The 17,079-nt window shown below is 31.6% G+C and overlaps 1 protein-coding gene across 1 annotated transcript; it reads right to left on the bottom strand.

Moving 5' to 3' along the window:
* LOC109350568 lies at positions 12,497 to 14,523 on the bottom strand. The gene is made up of 5 exons (XM_019591793.1): positions 13,997 to 14,523; positions 13,521 to 13,901; positions 13,179 to 13,357; positions 12,823 to 12,877; positions 12,497 to 12,743 (listed from the first exon to the last, which is right to left on the bottom strand). The coding sequence occupies exons 1-5, from the start codon at positions 14,521 to 14,523 to the stop codon at positions 12,497 to 12,499; spliced, it is 1,389 nt and encodes a 462-aa protein (XP_019447338.1).

Here is a 17,079-nt window from a genome sequence, read left to right as displayed (position 1 = left end):
TTTTATGGTCGTAGTATTGTTTAAGTGATGAATATAAGTGTTTATGATTCTACCATTTTAGGTATACACTAAAAGGAGGATTTCAAGCCTTGGTATTTGGGGTTAACCAAAGTAAAACATAAGAACTTGTCTAAGTAGTTCAAACTCAAAATGAAGATGAGAAATATATTTTCCTTATTCAAATAGAATTTGTCTCCTCAAGAAATTGTTAATATTTAGTTGTATGTTTATTACGTGTACTTGTTCATATTTACATTAAAACCAACCAAAATATGTTTAAACCATTATTTGTGCTTTGACATGTTTACTTGATTTATTTTACTAGGCAATTCCTTGTGGTTCGACATAACCCTATACTATACTACAATTGAATCTTGAAGGAGATGTAAATTGTAACATAGTAAAGTGTTATCACTAAATTTTATGTGTTGAAAACACCTTTTAATATACAAAAGTGATGAATCTAACTTACTAACTTTTATTTAACTTTTATTTAGTGTTATTTACTTTCCACATTTTATTCTTTAATACCAACCTTCCTTAAGGAAGAAGTTTGGTTTGTTAATAAAATGAACCTGAAAGGGAGTAAATAACTAAAAGGTCACTAAATTTATTCTTTTGTTCTTTATTTATTTATTTGTATCTAACAACTAACTATTCATCACTTTTATATATTAGAATACCATTAAACCGATGTTGGAATTTATTCCACAAAATCGAGATGGTATTCAAAGGTACTTAATAATTATGTAATAGGTAATTGCTTCGATACTATTATACCGGCATTATAATTTATTCTAACAAAGCCGAGATGAGGTAAAGAAGGAATGACTTATTCACATGATTACTAAGAAAATAAGTTGTAACTGGAATATTCTTGAAACCATTATACCGGCGTTGGAATTTATTTCAACAAAGCCGAGATGACGAACAAAGAATAAAACCGAGTTCTCTTACTTACAAAAAGGACATAACAAAAATGAGAGTATTAATCTTTCAAGAAATTGACACTGCTATCAGGACGATTTGTTGAGAGAAGAAAACTCCCAACTAAAATAAAAACACCGAATTACCCTTTCAACAGAGATCAACACATTGGATTTGGCGCGACTTCTTGCTAATGAGGAACAACGCAGAGTGTTCAAGGAGTATTTTCGACAAAGACTCATTTTTACTCCTAAGTATGGTATGTTAAGCTCTTTTGAGATTGATGATTTCATTTTACCTATCCTATTTAAGCAATAAAGACTCTTTGAGTTTTATGAAATGCACTATGCCTATTATCCTAAACTTGTAAGGGTATTTTACTGCAATTTAACCTTCAAGAAGAATAAAATCTTCTCAATGTCAAAGGCAAAAACATTGCCATAGACTTCAGAACTTTAAATTCCATTTGCAGTAATATACCATACATAGAGACGATAGTAGACTCAAGCATTTAGTATGACTCAAAATGGTATAACAAAATGGATTTCTACTACTCTATGTGTAGATATTCAAAAAGGAAAATTGAACTGCGTAAGTAAATGATTGTTAGTGATTCTGTTAGAAACCAAAACATTTTATTTGTTGGTAATTTAAACCTAGAGGGTTGTTTGGTTCATTACTTTCTGAGTTACATCGTAGTTCAAAAAATTTCAAATCATTCGCAACTCAATGAAATGGAACTACAACTGATGTACGCTATTGAACATAATGTGCCAATTAATTAGACATTAATGATAATGAAACAAATGTGGGCCTTTAGAGGTGATTTTGGACCTTTGCCTTATGTTATCATCATAACTGCTATACTTGAGTATTTTGGCGTATCCTTTGTTGGTGAGTGTAAGATCCTACTTGATGCTCGAGATAAGAAATTTGATATGGATGTGATCCACAAGATGGGATTCTTTTGTGATACCACCGACATGTTTTATAAGCATCATAATGATCAACATGCTGCTAACCTAGAAAATTCTTCTGCTGACCCTCCTACTCAAACCTCCTTTTTTGCTGAATCTTCCTCCTTTGGCTCCACTCCTACCAATCACATGATCATGGATGAGTTGTCATCGCTTCAAGGCTATATCACTACAAAGATGGATGCTCTTAATACTGTGAACCATCAAGTCCAAGAAGAACTTTGATGTCTTTCAAACTGATTGGACTACATGGACTTGGCTGATGATTAGGCTGATCCAAATTCTTAGGAGTAGTGGTCTAGGATTTTGCTTAGCCATTTGTTTTTATTGTTGTTTGAACCATCTGGATTATGGTTGATTATTTTATCTTAAATTTTTGGTCATATATGAACTATTTACTTTAAATGTTTCATTGATATGATATGTCATGTTTAATCCATTATCTTATAGCATTGGATATTATTCAAATTCATTCTTCCAGTTAAAAAGAATTTATGACCTTGACTTTCTAATCAAGTCAAATATATCTTGTTACCCTTTGATTTCTATATCTATATATATTGCATTAGACACTTGACTTTTCTTATTTCTAATGAAGCCAAAAGGGAGAAAAGTTGAAGATTTATTTGTCTATCATAATTTTTCAGACACATACAATAGAACAAAGGGGGAGCATATTCAAAGTCAAACAAGTCATATTATATGAAGTATGCCAAATCTCAGAAAAATCCAAAATCCAAAATTTCAAAAGATGCTGGTTTGTCATCATCAAAATGAGGGAGATTGTGAAGAAGAACTTGCTCCTGACATTGGTACAGTTTTTTTTAAGACACCAAGATCATAAAAAGGATAAAAAGGAAGAAGACTATGAAGACATAGAAGTTTCAAGCTTCAAGAATATTATAGATTAAGTATTCAATAGGTACTTTTCTCCTTACGCTCAATTTATATTTAGTAGCAAGGCTCAAAGAATTCAAAACTATTTTTAAAAGAATTTGATAAGTCTTGAATCAATGTCAAAATGCTAAGTAACAAGTTATTGACCTGAGTAACATGTTACTAGATCTCAGTAACAGGTTACCTGAACTGTATGACAATCGGTAACAGATTACTAGAACTACGTAACATGTTACCTGACTAAGAAAACAATTACAAAACATAATTGACACTGAGTAACCGCTTAATTGATTGAATTAATCGATTACCACTTTGGACAAGAAGTTTTGGTAATCGATTATATTGTCGTGGTAATCGATTATATTGTCGTGGTAATCGATTACACATAGCTGTTGGAAACCAAATTTTCAAGTCTGAATGAATAGTTTTCGTCCAACGTGAATGAGTTTCATTCCAATCGTGTCACATTTTCATGGAAGGGTATAATGGTTTATTGGAAGCCTATTTAAAGGCATTGAAACATCCAATTCAATATAACAATTGATACATGAAATTTTCACAACTTAGTTAAACAATTTTCTGCACTCTCTTGCAACTTTGATTCTAAACTTTCAGATTTTTCTAAAGTTGCTTCAAGTGCTAACTTCTAACATTTTTGAAACATATTAGACAATTGTTTAATAACTATACTGAAAGAAAAAAGGATTGCAAGTAATAACAATTGTAGAATACTTGAAACGATAATCATGCCATTGATGTCATTCTTCATCTTGTTGTAATACTTGTCATCACAACGGTGTGGTGAGAAGAGGGAAATAGTTAACTTGGAAAAGTTGTTTTCCAAGGGTAGATATTTGTGAGTGTGTAAGGTGCAAGGGTCTCGGGGAAATAAATTGTAATTGTAACTCAAAGTATCTAATGGAAAAATCTCTTCTGCGACAAGAGTACTAGATGTAACCTTCTACCCTTTCTTGTTCTTTAATTTTGAGTTGAACTTGGTTAATTTCCGCAACAATATTCCGCTCCAACTTCACTCTTAACAAAAAAAATTGAGAATTTCTCCCATCAACTAATCACCTCCTCTCAGTTACCATATAATACTTACAGTTACTACCAATAAAAACACAATAACCTAAAGTTAATTTCTTAACATTTGGGCAGCCAACTCAATCTACATTAGAGTATGCAAAAATATCAGTATTACTTTTGTTCACATTAACCAATCCTTTTCCATGAGATCATTTAATGTATCCGAAGATTCAAACTCCATCCTAGTGATTGTCATTGGTGTATTAAGAAATTGATTTACAACACTTAGAACAAATGGTACATTTGGTCAAGTCATAGTCAAATAATTTTGTTTACCTACAACTCTTTGATATCTCACTGGGCCCAATTATGGTTTCCCCTAATTTGACATAGGTTTAACATTAAGATTTGTTGAAGTATCAATAGACTTACAATCTAAAATTCATGTATCTTGCAGTATATTTAGAGCATACTTCTTTTATGATATGACAATACCTGCACGTGATCGAACTACCTTAATGCCAAGAAACTAACGCAATAGTCCCAAATCTTTCATTTGGAAGTATTGAAATAAATGTTACTGTAGATGTTTAATTCTATCATGATCATTGATAGTAATGACAATGTCATCAACATAAACTAGAAGTAAATACATTGACAAAAGGAAGAATGTTGATAGAATACAAAATAATCTTTCTCACTACGGATCATGCCAAAGTTCTGGAAATCATAGTTGAACCTACTGAACCATGCTCTAGGAGACTACTTAAGCCGATTAAAGACTTATGTAGCCTGTACACAAATTTGTGAGACTCCTCCCGAGTAACAAAACCATGTTGCTCCATATAAACCTCTTCTAACATCTCTCCATGAAGAAAAGCACCCTAGATGTCCAATTGATGCAAGGGTCAAACTCTCATAGCCACCATAGATGGGAAGAAACAGATAGAAGACATTTTGGCAACAAGAGAAAAGGTTTCACATATGAGTACCAAAAGTGATATATTTTGGGTTGTGATAAAAAGGTGTGGCTTGGCTAATTCATGTAGCTTTAACTGTAGAGTCATTATCAAGAGTTATATATTTTGGATTGTGTTAATTTTGAGAAAAGAGAGGGGCTACCAGCTATATGATTTGAAACACTGAAATCTAATATCTTAGATTAGGCATGAGATGACCCAGAGAAATAATTTGTAGATATATCAGTATAGGTCTTAGTGGCTATGGATGATTCGGATTATTGGATCGCCTTGAACTACAAATACTCTTTATGTTCATTGTCAAATAAAATAATTTGATGACTACTCCTTACTAAAGCAACTTGTGACATTGCTTCATTTTTGTTTTGGATTAGTTGTCACTTCCTTCAATTACCAGAATATTTGGGGTTCAGTGCCGATAGATAGAAGTAGCAGAATGGCTGAAGAATGAGACTACTTAGAGTTATTTGACAAAGAAGGGAAGAGTTTGATCAGAGTTGACAAACCAACCTTGATAATGGTTTCTAGGATGGTAGAACAATTAAGATTTCCTCATTTTTTTGTCATGTCCACAAGATGTGAGCTCTATTACCAAATTGATAGTGACAAATTGTTCATGTGAATTGCCTGTGTGATTTGTACACACTCAACCTTTTTTATTTTTTATTTTTAGTAGAAGTATATGAATCACTTAATTTTTGGGGAAATATAATCTGAAAGATAAATGTATGATATGATTTGATAATCATATATTTAATGCTAATCATGTACATGATTTGATTTAGTAATCATATATTTAAGAGTAAATTATACTGACACCCTCTAAGTTTGAATGAAATTATATGAACCACCTTTCCCGTTTTTTAACCTACACAAATCACCCCTAATTATATATGTACATTACACTGACTACCCCTATAGGAGAGATACGTGTAATTTCATAAACAAAAAATAGTGACAAATATAATTAAGTTAAAAAAAATATGATATATTGTGAAGATAAGTCCAAATAGTATAAGAGTCAGTGTCTATTCATTATATTGGTTAGTTAAAATATACTACAAAAATGATTTAAACATCTTCTTAGAATTATTGATGCAGTTTGTAACGCACCAAAAATAATGAATAGACACTAACTCTTATATTATTTTGACTTATCTTCACAATATACCATATTTTGTTTGACTTAATTATAATTGTCATCATTTTTTGTTTAAAAATTACATTTTTCTCTCTTACAGAGGTAGTAGTCAATGTAATGTATGTATATAAGTAGGGATGATTTGTGTAGGTTTAAAAAAGAAAGGATGTGTTAAGTAATTTCACTAAAATTCATGAGATGTGACTATAATTTACTCTAAATTTAATCTTAATTGCATATAGATTCTTCTTATTATCTCAACAATCTTCTATTGATCTCAATCATCTCAAGAGTTATTTAACTTTTCAAAATTAATGGAGCACACACACAATAAAGATACACTTAGAGGATGAAATTTTGTTTTTGCCCCTTTTTATGCTATAGTCTTTTTAACAAATGTCATTAACTTCAGTTTCTTGTAGGAGTTGACTTATGGCTATGGTTATGTGATAGCGTCCTGGGTTCTGATGGAAAGATAAAGCAAACGCTATGCTATTGTGGAGCCCTCGGTTGTAGGAAGCGATTATTCTAAGTGTAGTTCTTGTTCTTTTTTATGAATGTTCCTCGTCTTTTGACGAAACTGGTGTTGTTGCAAATTAAATGTGGTGTGCATCACTACATGGTGTTCGACACGTATTCGACACGGATACGTCCGGATTCGCGAAGGATACGTATCTGTAGAGTATCCAAAAATTTGAAAAATAAAATAAAATAAATAAATATCAAGACACGTATCTGATTCATTTTTCAATAAAATATATGATATATGAATTCGTTTTCAGTAAAATATAGCATACATAGACTCATTTTCAATAAAATAGGATAAGATAGATTCATTTTCACTAAATTAAGATTAGATAGATTTGTTATGGAGGACAATAATTTTCAATTTCCATTGAATATTTTGATTTATACTTATAATTTTATCACATTTTATGTGTTTTTTATTATTTTATATGCGTATCCCTAGACGTATCGTATCCTACATTTTAGAAAAAATATATGTTGACGTAACGGATACGTATCGTATCCGACACACGTATTCGTATCCGTGCTTCATAGGTCTTCACAAACTTGTAAATCCAAGGATGTGATAGAGAAAAGATAGGCATGTTGGGAATACACTGTCTCTATGTTTACATGTTGGGAGCCTTTAGGTGTTTATAAGAATCCTTTAGTTAAATTCTTAAACATTATGACATTCACATGTGATATAAGAAAAGATTTATAAATAGATGGTTGCATTATAATTTCTTTTTCTGTTTATGCTGAGTTTTACGGTTGATTTGTTCTGATGTCTACACATTCCTTTTATGTGTTCCTTGATGGTTAAGAACTCAAATTCCTTTCTTCTAATCTCCCTTTTCTATACAACATCGTACCTTTCTTAATTAGCCGGTAATGTTTCTCTAATTCACTTTGTATTTCTACATATAAGAGTGCAAATAATGATGAGTTTTCTTATGCTTAAGTGTTGTATTTATAGAAGTATTCAAGAGAAGTTATTAGAGAAAATAAAATTTCACTCTTGTGAAAACTACCAATGAAATGAGAGGAGAGAGATAACCAGAATACCCTTACTAATCTTCTTCAATAATTGCTAACCACTATCACCTTAGACACTTTAATTCATATTACTAAATACTAACTCTAAGCGCATGAACCATTTAATTATTAAATTAATCTAAAAACCTTTCTTGGTCCATATGGTTATTTGAAGATTCATAAAGTAACTTTAATTGCACACTTTCATTGAACATTACAAGTCATCATCCTTAACTGAATTGAAATGATTGAATTATGATAGTCACAAATTATATTAGGAAGTTTGATCTCTTCCATGTATCACAATCAACTCAATTAATTTTAATTTGAGTTTTCATTTACATTTTAAAAACTCGCCAAGTTATCTAATAAAACCATATAAGTATATTATTTAATATGAATTACTTAAACTAATTAGAGAAAGTAAACTTTAAATGAATTTAAACATGTCATACAATGATAATTAAATATTTGTACATGTATATATACATCAATACTATCATAATATCAATGACTTATCTATAATTTCATCATTTCTACATGGCCAATGTAAATTTTTGGTGACAATCCTTTAGTTAACAGATCATCTACTATTAGATCGGTACAAATATACTATATAAACACTTTTTGTTTTCGTACTTCTTCCTTAATTGGCATGTACTTTAAATTCATATGTTTGGTATCTTTACAATACCTGTTACTATTAGAGAAGAAGACATTTGCAAAGTATCACAATAAAGCTTCAGCGGCCTAGCTATATTATCTATAATGTAGATCCCTAAAGGAAAGTTATGTAGCCACAATGCATGATTTGTGGCCTCAAAGCTTGTGATAAACTCAACCTCCATGGTGGATGTAGCAATTACAGTCTGTCTTATGATTCTCCATGAAATGGCTCCTCCAACCATTAGGAAGACATACCCAAATGCATTTTTCCTTGAGTCCATAAATCCTGTATAGTCTGAATCTGAATAACCGATCACGTCGAGATGATATGACCTTTTGTAAATGAGCATTTGATCCTTATCACCTTGCAAATATCTTAGTACCTTCTTTGTAGCCTTCCAATTGTCCATTCTAGTGTTACTTTTATACGGACCTAACATTCCAACAACAAAATTGATACTCGTTGAGTGCATGCATATGCTTGTATTAAACTTCCAACTACTAATGCATATGAAATAAATTCCATTTCCTTACCATCCAAATCATTATTTGGACATTATTTTTCACTAAATTTGTCCACTTTCTGGATTGGAACTATCTATGTGAAACACTTTGCTATATTGAATCTCTCTAATACCTTATTGATATATCCTTTGGGAGACAATTCCAACAATCCTTGTTATATATCATAGAATATTTATATTCCTATCACATAGGATGCCTTATTCATATCCTTTATTTCAAAATTATTACAGAATTTCTTTTTACATCATGTAATAGCCCTTTCTACATTCCATAATACTCACTACATTTATCTAACCTCACAACATTAACCTTCTTTTCGAGTTGCCTTTCAACCTCATCAATGAATACATTGAAGGCATCCATTGATTGGGATTTTTCATGCAACAAATACAGGTAACAATAAGAATAATCATCTATAAAAGTCATGAGTTACTTCTCACTACCCCAAGATGGAACATCAAAAGGACCACAAATGTCTGTGTGTATTTGTTCAAGAAGAATGCTCTTCTTGTGGCTAGGTTATTTGATATGTGTTTAATTTATTTTCCTTTAATGTAATCTAAACAAACATCTCATTTGCCAAAATCCAAAAAAGGTAAAATCTCACTTTTTATTAACCTCATATCATTTCTTTGGATATATAGCCTAATCTTTAATGCCACAAGTAAGTAGAGTTCTTCTAAAAAACTTTAAACTTACCACTAGCATCATGTTCAACAATAAATAAGGAGTGAAGAGCTTGTGTGGAGACGTATGTATGTAGAGACAACCAATATAATCTTGACAACACATTAAAAATTGAATTCTAATTAAAATTTAGTCATAAATGACAGCAGCAAAAAACATAAATGAACTTGTCTCTAAATATTATGTATTGTATATGTCTCCATACAAGTTTTTCTCAAATAAACATACATTCAAATTAAAATCAAGATTGAAGCAATATAAATCATTTATTAACGTACCAATACTGTAATAGTATGAATGTTTATACAAATGAAAACTAGAATGGTCAATCTTGAAATTAAAACCTATAAAATCTAGCTTAACAATAGAAATCAAATTCATGGCACATTTAGGAATATAAAGACACTTTTATAGTTCTAAATAGTTTCCACTATCTAGGATCAATATGTATGTCTCAACTCCATGATCAAACGCTATAGTCATAGTGATCCTCCTGTTCAACTATTTCAACCATTTCCGAACACCTCATGACATTTTCAGGTATAGGACCTTTGAAGCTTTTCTCATTTATATGTGATTTTTATCTTGTGCCTTCATTTTGTACCCCATGTATAGAAACTTCTCAGTTTCATAAGTTTGGATTGAAAGGAATCCTTGCATAATATGCGACATATGAGTTGTTGCATGAGATTCTAACCATCAAGTTTCATTAGGAACCTCACTAAGATATGATTTATCTATAATGGAAACAAAATGTTTACCTTTTTTTTCAAATCATTTCTTTCTTTTAGGGTAATCCTTCTTATAATGCATAGTCTTCTTACAAAAGATGCACTTTCTCTCTTTATGAATTTTCCCTTCTTTAATGAGGATATTTTCCTTCCCATTTCCTTTGTCCTTACTGTTTGGTATGGGTCTGCTGGTTCTAGATGACTCTTGAATAGACAAGTTAATGAATTCATTCATAACTTTCTTTAACCTCCTCTTCTTTTAAACCATAATGACTTTTATTTTTTGAAAATTTCATTTCTCTTTTAGGTGTTGTAGTTCACATAGAAGTGGCCAAACTCAATAGAAAGAGAGTTAATAATGAATTGTACTAAGAATACTTTTGTTACTTCCATTATCACATCATTCATTTTTGCAACGAAATTTGCCATCCTTGTTACATGATCATGAATGGGATGTGACTAGTCAAACTTTTGGTCGTTAGCTATGTGATGAGGTTTCCCACCATAGACTTACCAGTAATGTTGATTGGAAGTACTCCTTGATCATCCTAATAAATTTCCTAGCATTATCTGTCTTAGACATAGACGACTTGATAGTGTCAGAGATTGACATCTTCATCAAATAAAGACTCAACGTTTTTGTCTGCTCTATAGTCTCCAATAAAATTTTGTCAGACTTTAAGCTAATTTCAATTATGGTTGGCACATGATCCATAATGATGGTCAAGTTCAACTCTATCACACCCAATGAGAACTGGATCTGTTCGAACCAATCATTATAATTCAGTCTGTCGAACTTGACACATTTGTTGCCTAAGGCGAATGCATCGAATGAAGCTTAAATAAGGCATTCTCATACTTTAATACTTTGAATAGACCTTCTAGTATTCACACTAATCTTTTATTCATACACTTAATTAATCATTGGATAAAATTTAAATGCATTAAACATTTTTAATGATTCCTAATATTATTCTTTAATTAGTAGTTAATCACATTCTCTAAATATGCATGTTATCTATGGATAAACGATCACAAACAATTATATTTAAAACTTTAATATCATTAAATACACACTATTAATAATTCATATTTGAGTGATCAATATATGTATCATAATTAATTAACAAACTCTATTTATTACCCTTATGATATCTTAATCTTAAATGTAATTAATATCATGCAATAATCAACATTTATACGATCAAGATATGTATCATAATTAATAAAACAAATCAAATTTCACTACAACAGATTTTGTATTTAGTGGAGGTTTTTTTATGCGATTCGCGGATGTTTTTAACCTCCACAATATAAATAGCGGAGGTTTCAAAAACCGCTACAGTTATGATCGCTCGAAGCATTTTGCGGAGGTTTTAGAAAACCTCATGTACCTATAAATTCGCAGCGGTTTATTTGTGGAGGTTTTTGACCTCCACTATTTGAGGAGGTTTTTAACCTGCGCTATTTGAGTGGCAACGTATAAGTTTCCACGACCTGGTGGCTTCCCATTCACCATCTAAAATATAGAAAACTTAATTCAAATTTGAGCTTTTCTAAACAAATAAAAAGTAATAAGTGCAAAGTCTAAATAAATAAAGAGTAACATGATAGTATCGCTACCATCTCACGCCTTCTTCTTGAATTAGGCTTGAAACCACCAGTATGTGGAATTACTTGCTTCTTTCGAATTTCTTTCTTTTTCCTACTAAGTTCCTATGAAAAACAATTACACATTCACACACTAATCAAATAAAAATAGCTATAGAAAAAATCAAACAACGAAAGTAATGTCAATTTATATACCATAGTTGATGGTCTCAGACGATAGTGAACAAAATGAGTCCGTTGATCTTTGTTTATGCCAATTGGAACATTTCTTATGATTTCATCTCTAGTCTTGGCTAGATCAGAGAACTCATCCCATAATCGTTTCCTACTCGCACTCCATTTTCTCCCAATTTGAACCCATTGATATTATAAGCAGTAAATCTTCTTGCAATGTCTAACGGGCCTCGTGCTAGAAACTTCAGATCATTAGACATTGAATTTATTGTGTTTGGGTTCATAATCTAAGTTTAAAAAAATATGTAAGTTAGAATTGAAAGTTAGTATGTATGACAAATAAAAACATGACCACAAGTTGGTCACTCTCCCTCCTTCGAAACAAATCAACAAATTCTTTGTTGACTCTCTTCTCTATATTTGTAGTTGAAGGATTCCTTCCCCTTGAACTCCTTTTTATGAATTCTCTAAACTCGCTATTTAAAAACTTAATATTATATTTCAAGTAGTAAATCACTTAGATTTTATCTCATTTACTTACTCTGCAAACGGTGTGACTATTGCACAATTTAGAAGCACATATCGATGAGCTTGAAGTTTGTGCGTCTAAGTGAAAGTGAACATTGAGGAAGCTCCTATTGGTTTACCAACTTGTGGGAAGATAGATGATACAAACAAAGGCTCTTTATCACTCAGGTCATCACGAACATGTCTAGGTCTATTGAACATTGTCTCTATATCTTCAATGTATCGAGAACAAAAATTAAGAGACTCTTCTACTAAGTAACACTCGGCTATGGAACCTTCTGGTTGCGCCATGTATCGGACAAATGATTTTAAATAACCCAACTCTCTACAAGAATCATGAATAATTAGAGAAAATAATAAATGATATTTATAATATATATGAACATAACGTAGTAATGTTTTACCTCTCCACAGGATTCATATATCGATAATGCACTGGACCCCCAAGTCTTGCTTCCTCTATGAGATGAACAGTTCAGTGAACCATAACAGTGAAGAATGATGGTGGGAATAACATCTCCAAGTGACAAAGTGTAACTACAATTTGTTCTTGGAGTGTATGAAGTTCATAAAGATTTAAGCTTTTACCACAAAGGACTCTAAAAAATTAACAGAACTCCACTAAGGTTGTAGTAACATGGTTCGGCAACAAGTTACGAATTGCTAGAGGTAGCAATTGTTCCATAATAATGTGGCAATCATGGATTTTCAACCCAAATATTTTTTTGCTTTTCCTCATCAATAAATCTGCAAATGTTACTTGTGTAACCATCTGGTACCGTAACATTCTTCAAAGCTTTGAGGAATAACTTTTTGTTGTCACGAGTTACTGAAAACCAAGCAAGGTTATATCTATTATTATCATTCGGCCAAAGATCAGACCTTATGCCCATTTCTCTCAAATCTTTTCGAGCTTGGAGATTGTCTTTTGATTTAGACCTATCATGGAGCAAAGTATATATGATATTGTCAAAAATATTTTTTTCAATATATATAAAATCTAGACAATGACGCAACAAATTAAACTCCCAATATGGAAGTTCAAAGAATATGCTTCTTTTATTCCATTGCTTAGGTTCTTCTCTAGATCTTTTTCCACTACCATAACTTTGCTCCTTTCCCAATTGTAACATTAATATTTTCCACCTGCCTAAGAATATCAGATTGTGATAATTTTGATAGTGGATTTCTTTCCTTAGTGCTTCCATCAAAGCGAGCATGAATCAATCTAAATCTGTGATTTCTACTTAGAAAGCGACGATGACCCATAAAACACCACTTACTATTATGAGGAAGACGACACGGTTCTGCATCAAAGTTACAAGTAGGACAAGTTAAACCCGTATGCGTGTTCCAATCAGATAAAATGCCTAAACCAGGAAATTCACTAATTGTCCATATAAGAGATGCCCGCATTCTAAAAGTTTTGTTTGATGAAGAATCAAAAGTTTCCACACCATCATCCATAGCTCTTTCAACTCCTCTACAAGGGGACGTAAGTACACATCTATATTGTTTCTAGGTGTGTGCTTGCTGGGAATGATCATTGATAGAATGAAAGAAGTGTGCTTCATACACATCCAAGGAGGAAGATTATATGGAGTTAAGAACACCGGCCAAATGATATAGGTAGAACTAAGTGTTCCAAATGGATTAAAACCATCTGTAGCAAGGCCTAAGCGGACATTTCGAGGATCTGAAGCAAAATTTGGATGCATTAAATTAAATGTCTTCCACGCCTCACCATCTCTTGGATGCCTTATCAATCCATCTTTATTGCTTTCTGAAGCATGCCATCTCATATGCTTTGCAGTCTTACAACACCTGAACAATCGCTCCAATCTTGGTTTGAGTGAAAAGTAGCGCAAAACCTTTGTTGCAACCTTGTTTTTCTTATTGGGTTTCCATATAGATTTACCACAATGTTTGCATGCATCCAAGTCTTTTTCACCATCTCCCAAATATAACGTACAATCATTTGGACATGCATCTATCTTGGTGTAGTTAAGACCAAGTTTGTTAATGATTTTCTTTGACTCATAAACAGAAGGAGGCAACTTCACTTCTTCAAATGCATCTCTCAACAAATCTAATATCAAAGTCATCACTTTGTCACTTAATCCACACAAAACCTTTATATGATATAATTTAATTATAAACTCCAATTTTGTATAATTGCTCCCTTCATATAATTTATGATTTCCATCTTCTAGAAACACATCAATGAATCTATGATCTTCCCTTGGCCCCTCATTTAGTATTTCTTTTGTGCCACATTATTCCGATACACCTTCATTATTGACTTGTTGTCTATAATGCCCAAATTTATCATTCATCATTGTCTCCATTGGATTTTCATAATGACAAGCTTCTTGCATTACATCTTCAGTTGTAGTAGAGTGCAATACTTGCTTTTCACCATGAAGATTCCATATAACATAATTGAGGGGAAATGGTTTCTTAAGAAAGTGGTCATAAGCTATGTCTCTAGTTTGCCATTTCAGAAACCCACATTTGAGACATGGACATCGATTTGTATCTCCAACAGCTCCATTCTCAAAAGCAAAATCTAAGAACTGACTTAAACTAATTAAGTAGTCAACTGTATTGTGTGGCTTAGAAATCCAAGTTTTATCCATTACAATATATACCTAAACATTTTGAATACGAAATCATTAGGATGAGGCAAAAATTAAAGTACATTCACAATACAAAGTTCAAAAACAAGACACACATACACAATTTCTTTGTGAAAGTCATCATATGATTTCTGACGCCTCTAATATTGTAGTCATATGAATAAAATAAACTACACTTAATTAGATGAAACTGGAAGGTAAACTACAACAATTACTATTATCAAATATTAAAATTACACGTGAGAAGATAAGGTTGAATATATTGTCATGAATTGAATGAAAATAGCAGTGACAGTAAAATGAAGCAAATGGAAATGTCTTAAAACGTGACAAGGAAATAAACTAGAATGAAAATACTACAATATAGGAATACTCACCCCTTTGTTCTACAAATTAATGTCTATCTACAATTCTTCATATTAGTATACGCATAAAAACTCAATCAAATAGAAGATTTATCTACAATATAGGAATACTCAACAATATCTCAACACATAACTTATATATAACATATATAACGTCATATGGTTACACAATCATAAAGACTTTTGTAGTAGCATTAGAAACAGTGAATATGCCACTATGGACAAGTTTGAAATTTCAAAGTGGTTTTGGTTTTTCTTGAGTCATGATGATAATATTCTATAGCCTAATCACTTTTACAAGACCAAACTCTATTTATGATTAGGAATTTAGGAGATACATGGTAACAAAAACTAAGTCTGGAATACAACAAAATTCTCAGGCAGGATTTCTTCCTCTCCTTTTGCCTCTTTTTTGTCAATACTTTTAGACAGGTTAATTAGCGAAATATGTTCATCTTATTTCACACATAAGTTGCAACAGATTGAAATGTATTACATATTATTTTAAAATAAGCAACGATCTCACTTTTCCCTCCTAGTGTAATGAAAGTTAGTAACATTATTGTGAGAGTTTGTAAATTTGATATTAGTCAAGTATAGGCCAAAAAACAAGTTTGAAAAAGCTGAATATAACCAAAAAAATTGACAGCAAAAGTAGAAAACATATTTACCCTATCCATGCCATCAGGAAGTGGATCAACAATAAAAGTAGGAAGTTGCAAGACGCTTGACTTCAATTATGGTTTAACATACTGAAAACTAAAAACAGTATCTCAACAGTTCAACACTCAACACAGAGAATTAATCTTGTAAGACGTTTGGCTTCTTTTATTCTTATAATCTTGTTTTGTGTTAAAATATAAGTGTGTTGAGCTAAACATAATATGACTATTATTGGAGGGTGTTGCAGACTCTACTCTTTGTTAAAGGAATAAACACACTTATGCAGAAACTATTTGGAACAAGGTTACCAACAATGATAATAATTAGGCATACTATTAACCATGTATCTTTTATGTTACTCTTCCACTATGGTGTACTGTTGTATGGTCTCTACTCTAATGGTTCACTACTATACTAGACTTGTGAATATCCAATCTTAACATCTTCCAAACTATTTTTTATTTTAATAACCCAAAGTTCTTTGCACTTTATGTTATAAATGTTTGGAAAGTTGTACATATAACTTGTTTTCTTCTTGGAATCAGTATGCTTGCAGGAAGACATTGGCCGACAGTAGGCCAAAAATTAGAGGAAGTTTTGTGAGGAATGAAGAAATTGGCAAGAATCCTACAGCTCAGAAGGAATAAATACACTAATACACTTACACTATATAGGATTTAGTTAAATAAAAATCGTAATCCCTAACAATTTCAAGCAGCAAATTCAAAACACAAACACAGAGAATGGAAGAGCACAAATGTAGAGAAAATTCAAAACAATAATCAACCAAAAAATCAAACCAAACAAAAAACCCTAATCCCTAACAATTTCACTTGTTTATAATGCTAACCTATTGTTGACGAATGGAAGAGCACAAACACAAAGAAATCGAAATGAATGGAAATATTGTAACCTTAGTATGGAAGATAACCTTTGCGTGGAAGAGAACCTATGTGTGCAAGAGAAACTCAGTGTAGAAGAATGGAAAAGAATG

This window comes from Lupinus angustifolius, chromosome LG06 (assembly GCF_001865875.1).
Source record: "Lupinus angustifolius cultivar Tanjil chromosome LG06, LupAngTanjil_v1.0, whole genome shotgun sequence".
Lineage (NCBI taxonomy): Eukaryota > Viridiplantae > Streptophyta > Magnoliopsida > Fabales > Fabaceae > Lupinus > Lupinus angustifolius.
This window is presented reverse-complemented; position numbering and strand designations above follow the sequence as displayed.

Excerpts from the sequence above, each read along its gene's own strand:
- LOC109350568 (XM_019591793.1), bottom strand. The coding sequence starts at position 14,523 with ATGACTTTGATATTAGATTTGTTGAGAGATGCATTTGAAGAAGTGAAG. Across the intron at positions 12,878-13,178 it reads GGTACCAGATGGTTACACAA|AGGAAGCAAGACTTGGGGGT; the intron begins GTAACATTTGCA and ends TTCATCTCATAG. Across the intron at positions 12,744-12,822 it reads TATATGAATCCTGTGGAGAG|AGAGTTGGGTTATTTAAAAT; the intron begins GTAAAACATTAC and ends TGATTCTTGTAG.